Source organism: Phodopus roborovskii, unplaced genomic scaffold (assembly GCF_943737965.1).
Source record: "Phodopus roborovskii unplaced genomic scaffold, PHOROB, whole genome shotgun sequence".
Lineage (NCBI taxonomy): Eukaryota > Metazoa > Chordata > Mammalia > Rodentia > Cricetidae > Phodopus > Phodopus roborovskii.
Genome location: NW_026126525.1, coordinates 15022622 through 15046863, shown reverse-complemented (window position 1 = coordinate 15046863; position 24242 = coordinate 15022622). Strand labels below are relative to the sequence as shown.

General features: G+C 41.7%; 2 protein-coding genes across 4 annotated transcripts in view; one reads left to right on the top strand and one right to left on the bottom strand.

Annotated features, from left to right (window-relative positions):
* The window catches only part of Rufy3 (RUN and FYVE domain containing 3), a 73450-nt gene extending 72944 nt beyond the window's left edge, over window positions 1-506 (top strand). For all 3 annotated transcript variants that reach the window (XM_051198626.1, XM_051198625.1, XM_051198627.1), the window contains one exon: window positions 40-506. In XM_051198626.1, coding sequence (XP_051054583.1) covers window positions 40-183 — 144 coding nt within the window. In that variant the 3' untranslated portion in view covers window positions 184-506. The remainder of the gene's footprint in view (window positions 1-39) is intronic.
* A 7635-nt stretch (window positions 507-8141) lies between these two features.
* Grsf1 (G-rich RNA sequence binding factor 1) lies at window positions 8142-24152 on the bottom strand. Its single transcript, XM_051198083.1, has 10 exons — window positions 23723-24152; window positions 21699-21855; window positions 20503-20658; window positions 19737-19880; window positions 18934-19069; window positions 16025-16209; window positions 13496-13617; window positions 11697-11832; window positions 10879-10955; window positions 8142-9236 (listed from the first exon to the last, which is right to left on the bottom strand). The coding sequence occupies exons 1-9, from the start codon at window positions 24074-24076 to the stop codon at window positions 10906-10908; spliced, it is 1440 nt and encodes a 479-aa protein (XP_051054040.1). The 5' UTR covers window positions 24077-24152; the 3' UTR covers window positions 8142-9236; window positions 10879-10905.
* Between the last annotated feature and the right edge of the window lie 90 nt (window positions 24153-24242).

Here is a 24242-nt window from a genome sequence, read left to right as displayed (position 1 = left end):
CTTGTTCTTGTAACACCCTACCCCACCCCAATCTTGCAGAGCAAGTGTACAAACTGCAGAGGAACCTTCTGTGAAGCCTGCACTACAAATGAACTGCCTCTTCCTTCAAGCATCAAGCCTGAACGAGTGTGTAACCCTTGTCACAAGCAACTGATGAAGCAGTACTCCACCAGCCCATCCTAAAACTGGAAGCCAAGACCCAGGCCAGAGTGTTAATGCTGAGCCTCTCCCTTCACCTGTTAGATACAAGATCCCCTGGGAGCCCGTCAGCAGAAGCAACCATAGCTGGTAGGACAGATAGAAGTTAAGCCAGGTCTGTGGGGGAGGCAGTGATTGGGCCTTTGCTCATCTCCTCTAATGAGTGTACAAATAAAAGCTGCTGAGCCTTTCTCTTCCACACCTAAACAAGCCCACTCTGGAGGGTTTCAATGCACATCTCTGGGCTTTCGTATTTGCATGAAGTAATAAAGCTGGGCTGCAGCTGCATACCTAGCACTGCCTAGCAAGGGTGAGGCCCCAACCGCAGCATCACTGCCACAAAGGATGGAAAGAAACAATACATTTCCATTCTGAAGGGGTAACATGGATGTTAACAGAGATGAAAGTAACAAGTGTTGCCCAGGTGCTGCTGGACACACAGTACTTGACTCTTGCCTCCCACTACCTACCTCTTCAATCTACTGAACTGTGAACCCAATCTCAGGGAAAGAAATTAAGAATAATATAAATCCTGAATGTATTGGTAACAATATTGTAATGCATTAATTTCAGGACCAGAATTTTTGTGGGGGTGGTCTTCTATAAGGGTTTTCTTTGTATGACAAGGATATCTGTTTTTTCCACCTAATGGCTCCAGAAGTCTCTGCTCTTTTTAGAGTCCTGACCACAGCAAGCCGTCTCTTACCCAATCCCTCCTACTTACAAGTATAAGATAAGTAAAACTTAGCCAGGTACACATACCATCAACTCTTAAGTTTGTTAATGGCTGAAGACAGCAGCTCAACATGTATTAAACTGTTTATTTGATAAGGCCTTATTCTGCTACAGGGGTGGGGGGTTGGCACACGCCTTTAGTCCCAACACTTGGGAGGCAGAGGCAGACGGATCTGTGTGTGCTTGAGGCCAGCCTGGTCTACAGAGCAAGTTCCAGGACAGGATCCAAAGATACAGAAAAACCCTGTCTCAAAAAGAAGTCCTGATTCTGAACTACAGACCAGAAACGACAATATTCAAATGTCTCTTCATAATAAACCCTCTGTAGAAAAGTGGGGGGCACACTGAGCAAGCAATGGACATAAAGAAATGGTTTAATTACTATGATGATGTTGCATGTCTGTAATGTTTGATCCCATTAAGACTCAGGAAAACACGATTCTCTGCACACTTGGAATTCTGGTAATGATGAATGGTGACAGGTTCGTTCTGTCTCCTGGAAAAGGTTAAAGCCTGGGAAAGTCATTATTTCAGAAGTCTGACCTGCTGGTGAAGCTGAAATATTGAGAGTATTTATTAGAGGGAAATAAAATTAGTAATTCTAACCTATTGTGTTGGTTGCCTTTTCTCTTTAAAAGAAAATTTTTAATGTTTTTGTGTGAATGAGTATTCTGCCTCAGCGTATGTGTGTCTAAGAGGGCATCAGTTCCCCTTGAATCAGAATTAAAGGCAGCTGGGAGCTACCCTGTGGGTGCTGAGAACTGAACCCCGGGCCTGAAAGAGCAGCCAGTGCTCTTAACCACCTCCCAACTTTTTTTCTGCAAAATAATTTAGGGGGGGGGTGATTTTGAGACAGGGTTTCTCTGTGTGGTTCTGGCTGTCCTAGAACTTGCTTTATAGACCAGAGATCTGTCTGCCTCTGCCTCCGAGTACTAGGATTAAAGGTGTGTAAGGAACTGTGAGGGCAGAAGTTCTAATGAGCACTAAGTTAGGAGGCAGCTGCATAGCATGGAGTATAAGAAAGTAGACAATAGGAACCGCAATCCCCAAACACTGTGGCTGTTAATTTGTACCACCATCCCAAAAGCAAGGGATCAAGTCATGGATGCTCAAATATAATCATTCCTAAGGAATCCTCCTTTAAAATTTCTCCCTAACATTAACAACAGCATCAACCAAAGCAAAGTAAGGCAAGAACTCCACAATAAAAACTACAGAACATTCCATGTGAAATGAAATGACACTGTTCACAGATCAGGAATCTAGCTAGCACTTAAAGCCCCAGGCAAAGGGAATCACAAATTCAGGTCCTGGCTTACATGGGAAGATACCCAAAAAAAAAAAAAAAAAAAAAAAAAAAACATAAAATCCAATCTTCTGCAGAAATGGAGGGAGGAGCTTCTCTAAATTTTTAGTTAACTCTATAAAATATGAATTCAGGGATCATATAATTGATTTCAACACTTAAAACTAGAGTAACCAAGTCAAAATGATACTGGCATAAAGCATAGGCAGCCTAGAAATAAACTTGTAAGTATAAAGTCAGATTATCTCTTGACAGGTGCCAAGATCACTCACCACAACAAAGTATTGGGAAAACTGGATAGCCATGTGCACAGAAATGAAGTTGGACTCTTATGTCACACAGAAGCTGAAGATAGCCTAAGACAGTTCATTAACATACAAATAAAGCTGGGGAGTAGTTGAGAACAGCTTTAATCCCAGCACTCTAGAAGCAGAGGCAAGTAGATCACTGTGAGCTCAAGGCCAGTTATGCAGATAAACCCTGTTTTGAAAAAAAAAAATTATATAGGTCCACGCACACACCCAAATCAGAAACCAGGTACCCAACAAGCAATTTCTATACATAAAGACACAAATCCTGACATGATATCTTGAAATGTAAAACCAATTTAAAATGAGAACCAGTAAACAGTTGTAAGCATTGCTAAGGATATTGGAGCCTTTGGATTAATAAGAAAAAGGTGAAGAAATAAGTTGGGCTTCCAGTAGGTAAGTGGAATAAAGCCGTAGAGCCATATCACTTGGGGTGTTGCTTCCTGGCATGAATGCATCTATCAAATTTTCAGTCACAATTAAATTTTGCTCACTAAAAATAATCACCACACGCCACTTCATGCTTTAAAAAAAAAAAAAAATTGTAGATGTATCGCTGGTGCACAAAAAGACTTTGGGAGCACATTCCCCATGGAGGGATACTCCCTTAACCTAGAGGCAGGAAGGAGGGCCTAGTCCCTACTCCAAATGACTTCACAGATTTTGTTGACTCCTCCTGGAAGGCACCACCCTCCCTGTACAGTGGGTGGAGGGAGATGTGGGGCGGGATGGGAGGGTGTCAAGTGGGGGGGGGCATGAGAGGAGTAGAAGGGAGAGGGAACTGGGATCCATATGTAAAATAAGAAAAAAAAAATAAAAAGAAAAAAATTTAAACTAATTTATATTTCAAGATAATATCCTGCTAGAATGTGTGTCTTTTATTCTGTGTAGAAATGTCACCCTTGTAAATGAGAGCAGGTGGAACAGTGCCATCATGAAGATACCATGTGTTCTCTTTCTTGAGGGATGAACAGACTGCAGCCAACCCATTAGGACTTATTACCACCCACCTCAGTCGCTAGTGCTTGATGTTTGTGTTCACATTCTGCCACTTCTCATCAGACTATGCATTAGGATCACAAGCTTTTTATATATTTTTGAAATTTGCATGTAGGCTTCAGATTATGGTTGCTGTCCCCACCTACCTGGTTTGCTGGGAATGGCCCAATACCTTTTAGGCAAAATCTCTTATAACCTCTTAAAGGCTATCTTTAGTGATTCTCTGACCTTGACTCCAACCATATTAGTTTACCTTGTCACACACTTCATGCTCCACCAAGTGTCTTTGTAGTCACTTCATTTAGACATCCAGACAGATCCTGATATAAAACCCAGAAACTATAAAGGGGACAATAGAAGGATTAAACCATTGGCCCCATGTGCTGGCACATACCTGAAATTATAATCCTCAGAGGCAGAACAACAAATCCAAGGCCAGCTCAGTAAGATCCTGTCTTCAAAACTAACCAGAAACATTCACCACAAAAATACATTCTGCTGACTATCAGAGAATAGAGCATAGATATTATTAGTAAAGACCAAACTTGAGGAAACTCACCAGTAAACATCAAAAATAATCCAGTACTCAGAAAATTCAAATAGAATGTACAGATGATTAACTTGTCTTCAACAAAGAAAAATCAGCAGTTGAGTGTCCTAAAATGTCCTAACTGTGGCAGGGTTGGGGTAGCAGATGTGCAACAACTTACTGGGGAAGATAAACTGTGAAATGTACCTGGCTCGTGAACTCACCAAAGGCTATACTAACATGTTCCTCCTGCCTGTAATTCAAGAAAACCAGTTAAAACTTAAGTGCTGAGCTCAGGAATCAGTTGTCTGCAACACACTGGCCTTGGAAAAGGATTGATGGATGGCGAATGTCTTAACCTCAGCACTGAGGAGGGGGCACAGGCAGATCTCTGTAAGTTTGAGGCTAGCCAGGTCTACGGAACAAGTTCCAGGACAGGGCTATTATACAAAGAATCCCCCTTTCTAAAACAATGGCAGCAAAAGGATTGATGGACAGGCATGACAAAATGTAGCAAGGTGTTACTTGTAGCATTTGAGTAATGAGTACTAAGCATACTGGAAATTCAAATGTTAAGTATGCTTTAAACTTTCATTGGGGGGGGGGGAGTTGCAGAGCAAAACAGGCAGAGTGCCCACTACAGTAACGACTGTTTGGTCTTGACTCAAAGCTTCCTTTGACATTTCAGAAAATGGAATTTTTTAGGAATTAACTTTTTAAAAAAGTTTTCTTTAAATGAAATGCTCACTGATTCATGTAAATGGATTGTTATCTAGGGTTTCAATTTGGGGTGGGGGGAATCACATGAAGTGGAATGGACCTACAGTCCCAGCTTGTCAGGAGTCTGACACTGGAGAATTACTCTAGCTCAGGAATTTGGAAGGAGCCTGGACAATAGATTCTTAATTGGTTTCTACCAAGACAGTCTCAGTGTACAGATCAGGCTGGCCACACACTCATGATCCTGCCTCAGCCTTCTGAGAGCTGCAATTAGAGACATGTGCCACCAACCCTGACAGCCCTATCTCTTAAATAAAAAAATAAAAAAAAAAATTGAAAAAATTAATGGATAGGAGCTGTATATAAAACAATGTTAACCATAAACTGGTAACTTGTGGCCATATAGAGTGACAATCCATAGTGAAGAGGCTCCTAAGACTTTAACTGGAGGAAAGCTATCAGGTAACAGCTTGTTTCGAACTTTAGACTTGCTGTGATTGAAGCCTGTAGGCAAGGCTGTGGGGAAAGGGTTCTTGCAGGTCTGCTATGTTCCACTGGAACTTGAGATTGTAGTTTACACATACACACACACACACACACACACCTACACCTTTAGGTCAGTTAGGGGGGGGCAGAGAACTGTGTATACTTTATCTTTTAAATTTATAATTTAAAAACATCATGTGTCTAGTATTAGCTTATAAATAGAAAAATCAGTGCACCTAAGAAGCTGGTAATGGGGAAGCCTGACAACTAAGTGGCTAGTATAAGAATGGAAAGTCGACTGCCCAATGTATACCCTTTACTGCTATTTTCTTAAAAAAACAAGCAAACAAAAACACTATTCTTCTCATATCAAAACTTTAGATTGAATCTTCATGTCTCCTAATACTCAGTAAAAATAAATTCTAAAATTGGGTAAAAGTCCTAGGCAGAGACATATGGTCTTCAGATGTCTGTACATATATAAAAAGATATGTAATAGCATTATTGAACTGGAATTCAAACAAAAACACTACACCCTATTAGAAAAATTAAAACCCAAAACAATGCACTGAACACCAAAGGCACCGAGTTGCAAGATGCTTGTTCACCAGGGTGGACTACAAGAGTGGAGCCAGGTTTCTTTAAGAGCCTTCCGCATACAGCCCAGCCAACAGTACTTTGCCCAAGCTGAAAACATGTCCACACAAACCTGCACGTTAGAGTTTACAGACACTATTCCTCACCTAGAAGCTTAAGAAAATACTTTTCATCTAGTAAAAATCGGGCAGAAGTACTTACACATTAGGAAAGTCCTATTTGTCAAAACGTCTGAACTTGAACCTGCCTATACTTCACACTACTGACACCAATTGAATATGAACCCCTTCCCATTCTCAGAATGTCTGAAATGTTGTGTCTCAAAGTATATGGTGGCTACTGTAAGTCGTCTCCAGGTGAAACCTACTGAGGACTGCTGAGAGCAGGGTCATGGCATGTCACCTTTGTTAAGCCAAAGAGACCAGATACCTGCTAACCTACTCCTACTGTTTCATGCTTTTTTTTTTTTTTTTTTTTTTTTTTTAAATGGAAGTTTGGGGAACAAGGTTTCACTATGTAGCTCACTCAGGCTTAAACTCTACCTTGTGATCTCCGGCCTCAGCTCTCTGAGTACTTGGATTATAAACATGACCACCATGCCTAACTCCACTACTCTTTAAGACAGCTTTACACAAATTTAAGAAATTCCAAACTAATGAGGGGAAGCCACCATGGATGCTGTGCAAAGCAAATCAAATCTTAAAAATTAGAAACTGGTATGCCTTGACTTGGTAGAAATAAAACTACAAAGTAAATAAACCTTCACTCAATTATGTGATTCTTTCCAAGTAACTACACTTAACTCTATCACCCATCACTGACTCAGTGGCCAAAGTTGTGAGAAATCCTCAAATGAGAATGTGAGCTCCTAACTTCCCAGTGTTAACTTGCTCTATATAGAGTTCAGCCTCCAGAGTAAGATATATCCCACCAAGCTCTCTCTACACATAGCACTTAATGTTTCTGCTTTCACTCTCTTTCCTGAAATGGACAAATGAAACTTATTAGCTGAAAATGAATTGCAAGTGAATCAATTCTTCAACAACCCCAATCCCAAGGGATTCTACCAACTTTCTCACAGCAAATTAGAGACCAGCCATGAAAGATCACACCTTAACAGTTCTCATGGTCTGGTCAACTACTTACAAATACAACTCTATCTGAGCTGTATACTGTTCAATTGGTTAAGCCATTGTAGTTGGATTTTTCTTTGGGCCCAGCTCACAAATAACAACAGAGACTTATATGTAAGTTCAGCCTTAGCTTTGGCTTGTCCCACTAGGGCCTATAACTTAAATTAACCCATTTATTTGAATCTACATTGAGTAGCTGGTTACCACATCTCTCTGTACTACTACTCATGATGCTTCCTCAATATCTGCCTAACAACTCTGCCCTTCTTCCTCCTAGAGTCCTCTCTGTCCCTAGAAGTCCTGCCTAACATCTTTGGAGCTATTGGCCATCAGCTTTTTATTACAGCAATCACAGGGTACAAATATATCACAAGCCATGGTATGATTTGTTTGATTTTTGAGACAGGGTCTGTCTCACTATGTAGCCCTGGTTGGCCTCAAACTTACAGAAATGTGCTTGCTTCTGCTCTAGTGTGCATAGCTTGGTTTTTGAGACAAGGTCTGACTATGTAGCCCTAATTGGCCAGGAATTCAACATTTATACTCTGGCCTCAAACAAAAATGTGCCTACCTCTGCCTCTGCCTCCACTGTGCTGGGATTAAAAGCTTATATGTTACACTGTTACCACCAAGACCCTAAGCCACTTTGGGGTTTTTTTTTTGTTTGTTTGTTTGTTTGTTTTAAACACACCTGAAAAATATCTATTCTTATATTATTATATTAATGCACCAGGATTTGATATAATGAAAAACTAAATGTAGTAGACTTATACATTCCAGTAACAAACACTTACGTCATCTCTCACCTGAAACAAACCTCCCTTACTGTCTACAGGAAAGTGATCTGACCCTTAGCGGTAGTCACAAATGGGTTATGTACTAAGTGATACACATTTCTTCCCGGTTATCACTCGGAAAATTCAGTCTCAAGAATGAGCGGTGGTGGTGCATGCCTTTAATCCCAGCATTCAGGAGGCAGGAACAGGTGGATCTTTGTGAATGGGCCAGTCTGGTCTACAAAGTAAGTTACAACACAGTCAGAGCTACACAAAGAAATGTAGTCTTGAAAAACAAAACAAGAATGAATGAAAATGGTGGCAGCTATCACCACGAAAACAGGAACAAGGTAAAGAAAATGTACAGGACTTTATTCTTCTACACAGATATACATAAAGTTAATTTTATTAATGACTATTTTTGAAGCCAGCCATTTTGACCAATATTTAAATAACAAGCTATTTAGTATTAAAGCAGAAGGTACTGTCACAATGTGACAGAAATACAGCTCTATCCATAAATCCTTCACACAATTATATATTAAATGCTAGTTTTATTTAAGCAAAGCACCCCTACTTGTTCTAAAACATGGGTGGCTACCCCACTGGAAAAGCAAATGAGGAGACTCAGGTTGGTTTTTTCCTATCTAGAGCTGGTTTAATTCAAGTGAAGCTATTAATGTCCTCACCAGTCTGGACTTTGATGTGTCACTTTATGATTTCAAACCTAACAGCCTTAAGATAACATTTGTCTTAAATGAGAGAGAGAAAGAGAGACTCTGAAGTTTTAAGTTAGCCTAGACTTCCCGTAACAAAAATAAGCACCCACGTTAAAAGCCTTTTTAGGTCAAGGTTTAGGGAGGCAAAGTGTTTGTTTCTAAAGACAAAACTGCAAAGTGACCACTTATGCTCAATAACCTGTGGTTTGTGGTTTTTTGGTTTTTTTTTTTTTTTTTTTTTTTTATTTCTAGCCCTAAGCAATTAAATACAGACAAAATTAAACATTACTTGACCAAATCAGACTGGCTTATTAAAGTTCTGAAACCTTCCCTTGCTTTGGTGTTTGGCAAAAAATACACCTTATTTTATTCCATGAGAAGTTTTACGTCAGAGCTCTCAATCATAGGCAGAAAAACAGGCAGAAATAAGGTTCTATAAAGAGCAGCATTGAATGGAACATCACTTACAACTGTAATATATCCTCTATAACAGGAAACTAAGTTACATAAACCAGACTTTCTCAATCAGATTCAGGACTGTTTAAATGGAACTTTAAATTTGTAGCTTATTCATAATCCCAAACTGAATCTTTCTCGATCTAAACACTCTGCCATGAAACTATTGTTGGATGCCTAGATCCTTTCTCCAGCGGTTGCTGCCAGTCATCTGGATCTTTACATCCCATGTTCAAGAGAGATGTGCAAATGAGGCGCTCCCTGCTTCACCCTGAAAATAAACAAAAGTGCTGCATTTTTATTCACAATGAAAGAAACTTATGACATTGCTCAAAATTATAAATTCAACCCCCCAATTTAGTGCCAATTATCTGATTAATCAATATAGGTAAGGAAAATTAGGCATTAGTGTATGTACACAGTCTGGAATAAATCCAGAAGTGAACACAAAATACATTTTGCAGAGAACTAAGCTAATATATGTGTTTTAACAGTTAGAAAATATTAGAGCTTTATGTCCAAAAATATATTGCCTGTGTTTTTAAAACACAGCTCAATTCCTTAAAGAATCCATCATTACATTCAGAAAACAAATATAATGCAATTATTGAAATACATGAAAAATAAGTAAGAAAACAGGCACTTCACATTTATGAGAAGCATCAAGATGTATTTAGCAAACTGGTGCAGGTAAGTTAACCTATAACATCATATACTTAAGATGCAAACTATGTTACAGCCGGGTGCAGTATATAATACAATAAACCCACACGCTCAAGATGCTAAGAGGATTAAAAGTTCAAGGGTAGTGTGGGCTATACTACACAAACCATTTCTCAAAAAGCCAAAACAAACAACCACCATCAACACAGAGAGAGAGGGGGCAAGAGAGAGAGTATGTGTGTGTTGAGAAAAACCAACCAGTTGCCAATGAACTCTGAATCAATGTAAGACCACATTAAGTATAGCAGCACTCACCCCTCATCACAGAAGCATTTTGCAGGAGAAACTATTTATAGGGACCAAAGACTGGCAAAATGCAAATCAATGACTATGGGAAGCCAGCCCTACACCTAAGGCTCGGAGCATCTCATAAGAGGAGGTGGGAAAAGGATAACAGGCAGACACCCAGTGTGCCTGCTGCAGCAGTGTCTTCTAGACATGAGAGTAAACAATGCATGATGAAATCTCAATAATATGATTTCATAGCACCAGTAGACATGTCAGCATGGATGGGGGAAATGTCACAAAGTTCTACTCTAGATAAAAAGCTATAGGCTATCAGTCAGGCAGTGGTGGAACACACCTTTAATCCCAGCACTCAGGAGGCAGAGGCAGGCTGATCTCTGTACGTTCAAGGACAGCCAGGACTGTTATACTGTCATACTGAAAAATCTTGCAGGGGGACGGGGTGGTTATAGGCAATCAATGGCCTAGGGATGTGGCCTCAGATAGGACATTCAATCCCAAGCGTTCAACTCAAAATATACACAGGCAACACTAAGTAGGGTGTGTATGCAAAAAATAATCAACCAAGTAGTTATTCATTTGAGAGGAGGGAGCATGGGAAGAATTGAAAGGGAGAGGAAGGGTAGAAAAGATATAAATATAGCACTGAAGTACGAAATTCAATAAAGAAATTTCTGTGTGTGTGTGTGTGTGTGTGAATACCTACTTCAGTTTTAAAGGGATGAAATGCTAATGTAAAACATATTTTCTGTGTTATGATTACAGCTATTAAAATAGCTATAAAATTAGTTTAGACATATAGCATGTGAAGAATTATTGATGCTTCAAATTTTATTGTATTTATTATATTGACCTTTACTGAAAAGAACGGTGTCTGTCATATTATCAATTAGTAATCTGATTATTAATTGCTGCAAATTTTTCCACAGTTGTAGCTTAATTACCTTATCATCTGGGGATCTGCTGAAGTCTTATTTTCCTTTAGGACATGAATTTAGGAACAGCTCAATATACCTATGTTCTGAATATTAAAGAAAAAAAGTTAGTTTTGCCAAGACTAAAAAAAGACTTAAAGCCCCTTTTATCATACTTTAGAGAGCAACACATATCCTTTACCCTTTCCCTAATTAAATAAAAACAAAACTAAGTGTGGTGGCCACACCTCTGTCACCAGCTACTTGGAGGCTGAAGTGAAGGACCACTTGAGCCCCTTGAGATTGAGATCAGTCTGAATAACATGATGAAACCCCATCTCAAAATGATAATAACTGGGCATGTTGCCCTACATTTATAACCCTGGTACACAGGAACCCTAGGAAAGAGAATCCTGAGTGTGATGCTGCTCTAGGCTACAAAGTGAGACCCTGTCTCAAGCTAAATACATATATGAAATTAAATAAAAAAAAAAAACAAAAAAAAAAAAAACAGGTAGACATCAAGAAAAACTAACTCTAGCTGGGCGGTCCAAACACTTGGGAGGCAGAGACAAGACAGGTTTCTGTGAGTTCTACTGTAAAGAGTGATTCACTAAAGCAAGCTACAAAGAAACTCTGTCTCAAAAAACAAACATAAATATTTTTTAAAAAAAGGAAAAACTAACTCTAGACAGAAATATGCAAAATAATCAAACTAATTTTGATCCTTTGCATTTAATTTAGTAGTACTAAAGGAATGTGATTTGCCAAAGGAAAAATTCTGGGCCAATTCCCAAATAAATGCATAAACAAAGCTGTGTGACAGAAAAACCATGAGTCATACTCACGAACATGGGACCGATCCTTGAGCATAGCTGCAACGGCGTCCTCATGGGTATCAAAGTGCACATCAGCTTCTCCAGTGGCCTTCCCACTAGAGCTGTACTCCATGGTGATTCTCACAGGCTTCAGCGGAGCAAAGAACTACACACAGGCAATCAAAACAAACAACTTTGCTATGCACTGAAAATTGTTGTCACCTTTTCCCTGGTTAGCAATACACAGTGATACACTAAGTCAGGACACTGTGAAAATGGCCAGTGAGATGACTCAGCAAGTAAAGGCACTTACCCACCAAGCCCCATATCCCTGGACCCACATGGTGGAAAGAAAAATTCCACTCCCACTAGGTGACTTCTGACATCCATATATAGACTATGTCTCCTGCCCCCACCCCAAATTCCACACAGTAGTTTTTAAAAGATGTCAACAAGTGGCAGAATTCCAGTCAACCATGAGAACACAATCATTACTCCACAGAAGAAGCTAGGTTCAGGAGGTTAGTTGTATGAAGTGCACTTCCAACTTGTGATGGGAGTATCAGGACACAACCCACTGAACATCAAGGAACATGCCAACATTTGCTGAATCTATGGGCCTAAACTAAAAGTAAATAGATTGAATCAACTTATTCAAGAAACCAAACTTCCTTACTGATTATTAAACCTACACCTTATTTGTCTCTATAAAATCCTGATGTTTTTCACCTTAAATTATAATATACTTATCTGAAGTGATAGGGTCTAACTACACTGGCCGCCGAGCTGGCCCCAAACTCCTGGGATCATGTCCTGTGTCAGCCACACACTGCAGCTACATAAGAGGGAGCAAGCCTCTGCTGAGATGGAGATGCTAGCTAACAAAGGACACTGCACACGAATGGAGAGAGAAATAGGAGAAAACGAGGAGGAGGAAAGAAAAACACGTGCAACCAGGAAGATTGGTCCCGGTTAGGAATAGAAGACAGGAAAGAGAGAGAGAGCATAAAAGAGGGAGCCAATATTGGTTTGAAGATAAAATTGAACACAAAGAAAGGTATAGAGAACTACAAGACTGCTGCCAACTAACAATTTGAGCTTCCATGGAAAGGCTATCATAAATGCCCTTCCTGGAGAGTGAGATCAACAACTAACTTATCCATGGAGCCCTCAACTAATATCTGTTGGAAACAGGAGCAAACACCCATACATAAACACTGAGTCGAAATAGAACCCAGATGCAGATGGAGAAGACAAGACCAGGCGGCAGAAACACATAGAGACAGCTTACCTGAACAAGGAGAAGCTAATGGGCCCCCAGACTGATAGCTGGGAAGCCAGCATGGGACTGACTCAGGCCCCCCTGAATATGGGTCTCATCCAGAAGGACTGAGCAGTCTAAGAGACCTCAGACAATGGAGCCAGGATGAATCCCTGGTGCACAAAAGGACCTTGAGAACACATCCCCCATGGAGGAATAACTGTCTTAATCTAGAGACAGGAGAGAAGCCCTAGTCCCTACTTCACATGACCTGTCAGATCTACATGACCCCAACTGGATGGCATTCCCCTACATACGGAATTGAGGTGGGGGGATGGGAGGGGAGGGTGGTTAGAGTGCATGTGAGAGGGCAGAGAGGGTAAAAGGGAGGGAAGGAGGGAGGGAGGGGGAATTGGGATCAACATGAAAAATAATAAATTAAGTTAAAAAATGCTTTGACTCCCAAAAAAAAGGACACTGCACATATAGTGTTTTTCCCCCCAAACTTCTTCAAATGCCATACAAGTCCAATCTAGATGGCTCAGGCCTGAGTCTTACTGGCACTCACATTTATAATGTCCTGGGCATTGGCTTGGAAAGGCAATCCTCTCATATGGACAAAGTGGAGTGAAGGCGTAGATCCAAAATCAACAGTCTCTGGGAGTTTTTCTGACATCTCCTTAGGCAGTTCTGAGGAGGAAGGACGACAAAAAAAAAAGTCAAGGACACAAGCTTCCAGAGCTATTAGCAAATTATAATTAGATATGACCTTTTTAAGTTGAAATCCTCAATTCATCTTGACCCAGAGCACAAGAGCTTTAAAAGGCAAAAACCTGCAATTTCTGCTACTTTAACAGGCCTCACCTAAACAACCATTAAAAGCACTTAGGAACTCAAACCATTCCCAAATGAAGACTTGACCTCATACGACAATAAGATAAAATGACCACAAATCTCATTAAACTAAAATAAAAGAACTGTCTCAGTTGCAGGTACAGAAAACAAAAAGATAGCAAACATAGTGACAGAATAATCCCCGGGTATTGAATCTATAAGCATTTCCAAATTTCAAAGATACCAAATGTTGCTCTGGAGTTACAGATGAGAGAGAATTAAATCCAGAGGCAGACAAAAAAAAGTTTTTAGTCATCATCCCTGTTCTCTATCCCAGTAATCTCCCACTTTAGCAAAAATGTTACCATTTTACTGTGGTCTGCTACATTTGCACAGTCTGGCTTTTGAAGCAGTCCACAAGATGATCAGGGTAAAAAAAAAAAAGGTATTGCTTGAGTAATAGCTCTGTGGTCAAGAACACTGGTGGCTGTTCTATTAATAGCACCCACATGGTGGCTCACAACCACCTGTAACTCCCTTTGTCCCAGGGATCTGATAGCCTCTTCTGGCATCTGAAGGTACCATATGATATACAGATAGCCAGCCACACACAATAAATAAATAAATAAATAAATAAATAAAATGATAAAAACTAATAGAGGACTAGAAAGATGGCTCTCCAGGGGTTAGCATGTCCTACAGCAGAGGACCCAAGTTCAGTTTTCAGAACCTGTATCAGGCAGCTCACCCTTGCTTGTAACTCCAGCTCTAGGAATGCCCTGTGGGCTCTCTCTCTCCGTGGGCACTACTAGCAAATGTACACAGACACACATACACTAATCTAAAAGTTAAAAATAATTTTAAAAAGTAATAGTAGCTGTCAGTCAAGATTGCCAACCCTGACAACCTAAATTCTATTCCTGGGTCACCTGGTAGAGAGAACCAACTCGCAAAGTTAATTCTCTGACCTCCACACATGCAAGGTCACATGGATTCATATACACATACAAAATACGTGCAATTTCAAAAATATATATATATAATTAAACTTTGGTGTATCTAGAAAAAGTACATTCTATGACACATTCTGTAAGGAGTAAGGTTTTTTCCGCCCGCCGACGAGTCTTGTCCCGCCGCCGTGCCAGCCCCAAATAACACACAGAGACTCTGTATATGATATAATTTTGTTGGCCAGTTACTAGTTTCTTATCGGCTAGCTCTGTGTTAATTATTAACCGATTTCTATGTATTTCCACGTGGTCTTACCAGTGAGAGGCGGCTGGTGGTTCTAGTCTCTCCAGACTCTCCATGTTGACCCCCCTTCCTCCTTCCTATTTTCCTTCTTGTCTCCTAGTCCCTCCTATCTTCCTTTCCTATTGGCCAACAGTGCTTTATTCATTAACCAGTATGAGAAACATATATACATAATGACATCTCCCATCTGTAGTGGGATATTCACTCGCATTTCCTGTCTACTCTAGTATTGTTAATTTCCTTCTCAGGTCTTGATGAGGTTGAAGATTAAACTATCACAACTCTCTTCCTAGTTAGATATATTAGGTACTAGACTTACGTTTTCCAGCTTAGGACAACTCTATTGTAAACTCCATTATGCCCTCACCCTAGGACTAGATATGTAGGTCATTTTGTTCTCGATTTTCCTTTTCTTGGGGCACACTTGTTATTCACTGTTTTGTATATAGTTTTGTATTAAGCCTAAATCTTTTCTTTAGACTAAAAGGGGAATTGTAGTGGGATATTCACTTTGTCTCCTTCTGTGGCACTGACCACACCCATTGGGGGGTGGAGCCATGGGCGGAAGTGACCTGTGGAAGGAGGTCGGAGGGGGCCAGGAAAGGCTCTCTGGCGTGACTCGGACAGGAGAGGATCGGGTTGAATTTCCTGGTGTTCATCTGTCTAGGTTGTAAGTTATTTCTCCCTGAATAAACATCTATTCGGCCTATTTGTTTATCCTGATCCTTATTTACCGCAATACCCATCATCTCCTCTTTTTTTGTCTAAATAAAAAGGAGGGTTTTAACCTTAACATAGCAAAACAATTATCAAATAAGAATCACAGTTAACAATATTTAGTTCATTAACATTTAGCAAGATTACATATATACATAATGACATCTCCCATCAACATTCAATCTTTAACTTTACCCCCCTGTTCTGGATCTCATAATTTCATATAAGCTGACATGAAAACAGTTCAACAAAACCTAAACAAACAAGGCAATCATGAGAGGCAGGCCCTTACCTATCTCTTTATCATTTTCAAAAGCTGTCATAGGCCGAATATCCTCATTTACTTCATGTTCCTCAAATACCACTTCTGGCTCAGTTATATATTTAGCAGTAGGAGAAGATACCATTTTCTTTGCCTTATGAGATCCAACATGTGTTCGAACTTCATTCCTTCTGCTTGGAAATATCTCTATGTATCTGTACGTAACAAAATGAAAAGGCACAAATGGTGTAGAGTAACTTTACAATAAACTTAAGAGAATTAATTAGGTATGTGTGGCTACAGGAATGGCTTAGCAGTTAAGTGCACTTGCTGCTCTTCCCCCAGAGCCCACCTGGGGCAGCTCAACCATCTGTAACCCAGCACAAGGGAATCTGACTTCCTCTCTGGGCATCTTGGGGCACTCGCACACATGTGTACACACACAACATACTACTTTTTTTAAAAGGCCAAAGTAACCAGTTATGTGTTATATTTGCACAGCTTATAAAACATGGACATCCAAAGGTAACAGCAAGAATAAAAAGTCCACCAACACATTAGTTTATGACAAAGTGCTTTCAAAAGAATAGGTCAACATGCCAATTTTAATAAAATTTTTGCCCCAAAATATCAGGCTCATTTACATATGTTTATGTATTATATGGCACTTTTTATTTAGGTAGTTTTTAAGTATGTGTTTATTGAAAGAACTGTTTATTATCACTATTGTTATTATTATTGGGTTTTTTCCAGGACAAGTTTTTTTTTGTTGTTTTTTTTTTTAATGTGTAATAATAGTCCTGGCTATCCTGGAACTCTCTGTAGACCAAGCTGGCCTCAAACTCAAAGAGATCCGAGTACCTCTGCCTCCCAAGTGCTGGAATTAAAGGTATGTGCCACCTCTGCCCAGCTGTTGAGTTTATTAAATACAACCTTTTGAAAGTTTAATTCTCACAGTATTTAAGTGATTTTTGTGCAAACATTCTACAACTGTGAGCTCCCTGCTTCCCCCTTTCAAATGAAAAACTTATACACTAACATCACATCCTACCTACTTAACTATTCTAAACAGTATTTTGCTTCATGAGAAGTATACTAAAATGTGTACATGAAAAATCATCTGGAAGCTGGGCATGGCAGCACATAGATTCTTTAAGAGGATCCTGAAACACACTACCTTTGAAAAGTTTCTTTTGCTTTTGATTTCAAAAGGAGCTAAGTAAAAAGCAATGAAATAGACTAGAGATGGCTCAGCAGTTAAGAGCTTGTTCTGTGCACCCAGATGGTGGCTCACAACCATGCTAATTCCCGTTCCAGGGGATGACGCCCTCTTTCAATATTCCTGGGTACTAGGCATGCATGCAGTGCACTGATAATCATGTGAGCAAAACATAAGTAAACCTAAAATATAATGTTTTAAAGAACATAGCAAAATAGTGATTTAAAAGTATGCATTTTCACTAGCTCTCCAAAAGAGAAGTTAAAACACACATTTCCTACCTCATTATATACATTCTAACTAATTCAATATGAACATGAAACACCCACCATACAAGACAACTGACATCTTCAAAACACTGATCATCTGATCATCATGTCTTTAAAAGGAGAGGGACTGGGTTAGGGAGAAGGCTCAGATGGTTAAGTGCTAATTGCACTTGAACAGAGATCTGAGTTCAGACTCCCAGTACCCACGGAAAAAGCTAGGTATGGTAACATATCTTTACCCTCAGAGCTGGAGGGAAGGAGGGCAGAGGCAGGTGGATCCCAGGGGCCTACTGGCCATCAGTCTACCTAATAAAACTCCAGGTTCACTGAGACCCATCTCAAATAAGTGGAAAGAGCTTGAGGAAGATACAATGTTAACAGCTGGCCTCCAGCATCCACAGGTGCAAGCATGGGCCGGCAAGCACACCTACCACACGCACACACATAAAAAGGAGAGGGACTCCCTTCTGTGGTGGCTCATGCCTTTAATCCCAGAAGGAAGAGCTCTTTCTGTGAGTTCAAGGCCAACCCAGTTTATAGAGTGAGTTCCAGGACAGCCAGAACTACACAGAGAAACCCTGTCTCCAAAAAAAAAAAAAAAAAAAAAAAAAAAAAGACAGGGACTCCTTATTAATGTGGATGTTCTCTAGCTTCATAAAATTAGTGATCTATCAAATGGCCTATATGAACTGCTCAGGTTCTGGTCACAAATCAATTATAAAGATTTTTGTTACAAATGGAAAAAATGTGATTGTGGACAGCTATTAAATAATCAAATAGTGCTTATTGTGTTAAATATTGTGATTATGAAAGAAAACTTCATTAAAGACACATACTAAAACATAAACACCAGAAAGCAGAAACAACGAAGTTTTGCCTGGTAGTGGTGGTGCATGCCTTTAATCCCAGCACTTGGGAGACAGAGGCAGGTGGATCTCTGTGAGCTTAAGACCAGGCTGTTCTACAAAGCTAGTTCTAGGACAACCAAGACTACACAAAGAAGCCCTGTCGAAAAACAAAACCAGGTTCTGGAGAGATGGATCATTGGTTAAGAGCACTGCCTGCTTTTCCAGAAGACCCTGGTTCAATTCCCAGGCACCCACATGGTAGCTCACAGTTGCTCACAGTTGTCTGTAACTCCAGTTCCAGGGGATCCCATACCCTCATACAGATATATGTGCAGTTAAAAAAATCAGTGCACATAAAATAAAAATAAATCATTAAAACAAACAAACAAAAAAAAAATACTATAGCTATAATCGGATTTTAAAGGACTTTTATTTTCACTTAGACCTCCAACTCAACATTTTCAAAAGTTGTTGATTTGAGTGATGCGCATTTAGGGACTCATCATGGTACCCTAGTTTTCCATGTTTGGATAATCTGACAGTCACAGTACAATGCACTTGTAAAAATGACTTGACACCTCCGCTAACAGCTGCTTCACTCACCTGTTACCAATTTCTTCCCTGTGCTTTAAAAGCGCTTGGTTGGCCATTTCTGGTTCTTCAAACTGTACATAGGCTTCCCCTGTTTTTCTTCTTCCTCTATAGTCCATCACAAAAGTAATGTCTACTATGTTCAATCCTAGAATATAAAAGAAATACAAATCAGTGCTGCCAACAAGAGCTTTCTTCATTAGAGTTAACAAGTTTACTCATGCACTAATAAAATCTAGATACTATTTGCCAACTTCAAAGTTGTACAAACTCAAGCACAATCTTTATGTAACCCAAACCCCAGAACCTGTCAGGTAAAGACAGGAAGATACAAAAGCAAGGTCAGCCTTGGCTAGAATGTTACAAATATATACAGGTGAATACTGGTTATATTTTAGGAAACAGTATTTAAACAAGCAAAGTTACTGACAGGCATATTTTGTAGCTAGAAGCTAGACACTTCGTTTTCTTCCTCCTCCTGGTGTTGGGATTATAGGTGTGCACCCCCACACCCTTCTTATGTGGTACTAGGATCTAATATGGGGATTTGTGAACGCTAGGCAAGCATTCTACCAACTGACCTACATCCCTAGCCCAGATGCTTTTAAGTCATGTAAATTATTATTGTCTTGGACAAGTATGACCACTATTTTAAGAAAATAGTTTCTCCATAGTTGAAGAATGTCATGGAACTGCTCTGGAAGTTGACATGACCCAAAGATCTGCCTGAAGGGCAGAAACACCTCAAAGGTACAAAGGGAAGAATCACGATGGGAAGAGAATGTGAGTGGAAACAGGCCACGGTGGCCAAGCACCTGCAAAGAAGTCAACAATATCTTTCTCATTGCAGCTGTAAGGAAGTCCTCTCAAGCGGACCACGCCGTCATTTACCACAGGTGAAGACTTGACATGCAGGCTCTTCATTAAGGCATCCACATCTTCATTATTTATCTCATATACTACGAGAAAAGAAAGCACAAAAATGGATTCAAAACTTATATGACAAAGGAAACCTAACTTTAAAAAAAAACAAATCAAATTATACCTTATTATCCCTTATGCATTTCTGTCAAGAATTTAACAAGGAACATTTATTGAATATTTTACTATTTTCCAGTTATAACCTATTTAGTCCTCACAACCTTAAGATGAAGTTGGGCAATACTTTAGACTTAAAATTGAGACTGAGCCAAGGAGACAGTTTGTTCAGCAGTTCCAAGTGCACTGGAACCCACAACGGAAGGAAAGAATCAACTTCCTGGAGCTGTTCTGTGGTATCCCCATGTGGACCCTACCACACATACATATACACACATATAATCAGAAAAACTATCTATAAAAGAAAGAAAAGAAGACTGGGTGATGGTGGTGCACGACTTTAATCGCAGCACTCAAGAGGCAGAAAGAGGCAGGTGGATCTCTGTGAGTTCAAGGCCAGCCTGGTCTCTGTAGAGTTCCAGGACAGGCTCCAAAGCTACACAGAGAAACCCTGTCCGAAAAACTAAAAACAAAAGCAAAGCAAAACAAAACAAAAAGTTAAAGTCTAAAGATCCCCAAAAGTCGGAACCTGAGCTCACACACCTTCCACATAGCGCTGTCCCATGTACATCCGGTGCTTTTCTAAGGCCTTCTGCACATCCTGCTCCGACTCCATCTCAATTAAGGCATCACCCCTTCGTTTCCCATCTCTATTTAAGAGGAAATGGATTCCATTCTCACTGTTGCGGATTCTGCAGTCTAAGAATACACAATTAATGTCTCAATTTTACATGTCACTACAATGCAATTTTCAACAATACAGGAACTAAAAATGCCTACTAAATTCTTTCAATTTTTTTCATGGACAATATACTTTTATCATAATTTCCCCTCCTCCAAATACTCCACTCCCAGATTCTTTACCTAAACCCATCACTGAAACCATTCAAATGCTAATGAAGATGGTGGCAGAGTCTGAAAATATCCCAAGGAGAAAAGGTAAGTGGCACGCACACACCTTTAATCCCAGCACTTGGCAGGCAGAGGCAGGTAGATCTGAGTCTGAGGCCAGCCTGTTCTACAGAAGAAGTTTCAAGACAGGGCTACACTAGGAGACCGGGAGGGGCAGGGGGGGGCAAACCAATCGCAATCACAGAAGCTCATTATTGCCCACAACTATTAGATGGCAACTCAAGTATATTCCTAATCATCTTCCTTTAAAAACATATCCATAAACTTCCTTTTACAAAAATAACCACTACAATAATCTAACTTCCCCCCTTTTCCTTACACTAAAAGACACCTTTATACGGCCTATTTCTTATCATGCAAACCCAAGGCTTAAGAAATGAGTGGCTTATAGAATGTCTGATTCACAAGACACCATCGACTTTACAGGAGTTGATTTAAAATCAGAGAGGTAATAAAAACTAACCACACACTGGGAAATCTCCCAAACGTATTAATAATACAACTCAGTGCAACTGATCCTCTAAATGTATGGCATGAAGAACTACTCCTCTATAAATGCCCATGAACATAGTCATGCATATAGCAAAACTTGAGTGTTAACTGATTTCACTCTGCAATTTTAACATTACTTACTTCTGTTATAATCAGTCTTTAAATCTATCTGCACTATGGACACCCACAGTGGCAGAAGGTACAAACGGGCAACCAGCCAGAGTAGAGGCCATTCCTCACCCTCAGAGCTGCCTCCAGAGCATCTAGACTTGGATTTTGTAGGACTACCTTCCACTCAGACCAAACTGCTTACTTACAACACATGTAAGATATACCTGAGAAAAAGTTAAGGACATCTTCCACAGTGCAGGACCAAGGTAGTCCCTGAGCTCGAATGAGATACACATCGTCCACCTCCTGTCCTAATTTGGACGGGCTCAACTCGTACTCAGGTAGGGGCGGGAGGTCTTCCAGGTAGGTCGTTTTGGACTCCTTTCAAGAAAAAAGAATTGTAAAGACATCTCTTGTACAACCTACCTAGAAATGCTTACACCTACAAACAGTTGCACATGATGTTATTTCAGATGAAAAGCACTTGAATCCATCCTCTGGTTTTGTTTCTTCATATGGCCCAGGCTGCCCCAACCTCACCATAATCCTCCTACCTCAGCCTCCAGAGTGCTGGCTACAGGCTTACTATACCAATGTGGCTTTGTTCTGGGCTAGTATTTTAAGAAAATGTACAAGTACACGCACTAAAGGCAAGTCTGCCTTCCAAACACTAGCAGTAAGAGTGTGTCCACTAAAATCAGTACAATGGTCCCTTCAATTGACAATACCTAAGGGCCTCATACACACAAAACACATCAGGCCATCATCTCAAAGCACTGACTACCTAGAACAAAGCAAGATAAAGAACAAGATGTGTTGTGTTATAATTAAAATATAAAATATTGGAAAAAAATTTAAAAACAGGAAAAAAAAAGAATAAAGATATGAGATAGCCTTACGAGAAAAGATAGGACGTTCCGATTTGAGAGGCCTGGGGAAAGCAACGTTTGAAAAAATGTCAGTTCCATCTGTCTAAATTGGACGGTAAAAATAAGGGCCAAAGACGAGCTGGCAAAAGGAACTCAGTACACATAGTAGGGGATGCCCTTGCGTTATTGGACCTAATGAAGGAAATTTCACTTGGTAGGCAAAGGAAGCCAATAAAAAGACTTTGGGACGTGGGTAAAAGAGCAATGTCAGAACAAGTGGATACGGGAAAGAACGTAAAAGGCAAAGGAGGCAGTAGGCTGAGACACTGCTCCTTTGCGTGTTTTCCCAGAATTCCATAAACATCTCATGCTTTTTGCAGAAAAGGGCAGCGAAAAGTATTGGGCCAGGATTCAAATCAATTATTTCAGTTACTGGCAGACATCAGCCATGCAGATCAACCTCCCAGATATCATTAATTCAAGCAGAAGCAAAACTGAATTAAGATAAACATGGCCTGTGGCATCAGGGAGTAGGTAGACCAAAAGCATACGGACACTTCCCGGATGCCACGTAGGACAGACACTTCACACACAGAGGACAAAATATTTGCGATATGAATTTTTGAAGTGTCTTTCTTCAAAGACGGTTAAGTATAAGGAAAAAGGGAGTAGGTTCACAAGCGAAGCGCCAGAATCCTCACCCACCGTCACCCCCGCCCATCACACGCTCTCCCAATTTCCCACGGTCTCCGCAGAGCTCCCCGCGTCCGCGGAGACCCACGGCACGAAAGGCCCTTCCGTCACCGCAAGTGGACTTGCAGAGGTGACCTTCAGACGGGTGGCCGGTCGCCTCTTACCGCCGACGCGGGAGAGGGGCGCGCGGGGCCGTTCCCAGGCTAGCCCACGCTCCCGTGCGCAGGACTGCGCGTCGGTGGCCGGCGGAGGAGGCCTGAGCCGCCCGGCCCTACCGCAGCCACCGCACGGCCGGCCCCGAGCCTCGGCGGGCTCCGGCCTCTCAGCTTCAACCTCCAGCGGACAGAAGGCTAGGGGGACGCGGGATGGGGGGCGTCGGCGGGCCCCCCAAAACCTACCATGGGCCCGTCGGGAAACAAGGCCTCAACATTCACCCCAGCCACACTTACACTGCCCAACCGCCCAGACTCGGAGGGAACAAAACAAGGAGAAAAGCCGGGGCCGGGAGAGCGTCCCTTGTCCCCGTGCCCAATAGGAGGACGGAGCGGGAGGGAGGCGGGGGTGCGGCGCGTGCCGCGGATCCCCGGGCGCGCACGCGAGGCGCACGCGGACGGACGCGGGCACACGGAGGGCGCGCGGCCGCCGAGGGTCCCCCCACCCCACCCCGCGCGCTCGGTGACACCTACCTGGCCGTAAGCCCGCGCCGGGCCCGAGGCGGCCGCCAGCGATCGCGGGAGCAGCGGGGTGCGCAGGGCTGAGTAGGACGCGGCGGCGGCCGCGGCGGCGGAGGGCCGGGCAGGGACGGGACCCGCCAGTCTCCCGGCGGCCGCGGGCCCGAGCTGCAGGCCGCGCGTCTGCGAGGCGGCGGCCGCGGCGGCCCCGAGGAGCAGCAGCAGACGGCGGCGGCCCGAGACGCCCGACGGGAAGGTGCCGGCGGCCGAGTAGAAGGGCAGGCAGGCGGCGCCGGTGCGCCGGCAGCTGCTGCAGTTGCAGCCGCAGCCCCGGAGCAACGCCCCTAGCACCCAGCGCGTCCCGGCCATGGGCTCCCGAGGCGACGAAGGGACCGGAGGTGGCCGCTGTGGCGCGAGCCGAGGGGAAGTGGAATCCAGGGCGGGGGAGGGGACACCGCGCACATGCGCTGCGCGCACCGGGAGCTGACACCGACTCCCGGAGGTGGAAGAGAACCACCGACTCCGCCTGGGCTCC

Bases quoted from the DNA above. Each gene is read 5' to 3' on its own strand.
- Grsf1 (XM_051198083.1), bottom strand. From the start codon at position 24,076: ATGGCCGGGACGCGCTGGGTGCTAGGGGCGTTGCTCCGGGGCTGCGGC. The intron at 20,659-21,698 runs GTATATCTTACA...GTGTATTCTTAG, and splicing joins TGTCCTTAACTTTTTCTCAG to ACTGCAGAATCCGCAACAGT. The intron at 19,881-20,502 runs GTGTGTGAGCTC...CTTTTCTCGTAG, and splicing joins GGGACAGCGCTATGTGGAAG to TATATGAGATAAATAATGAA.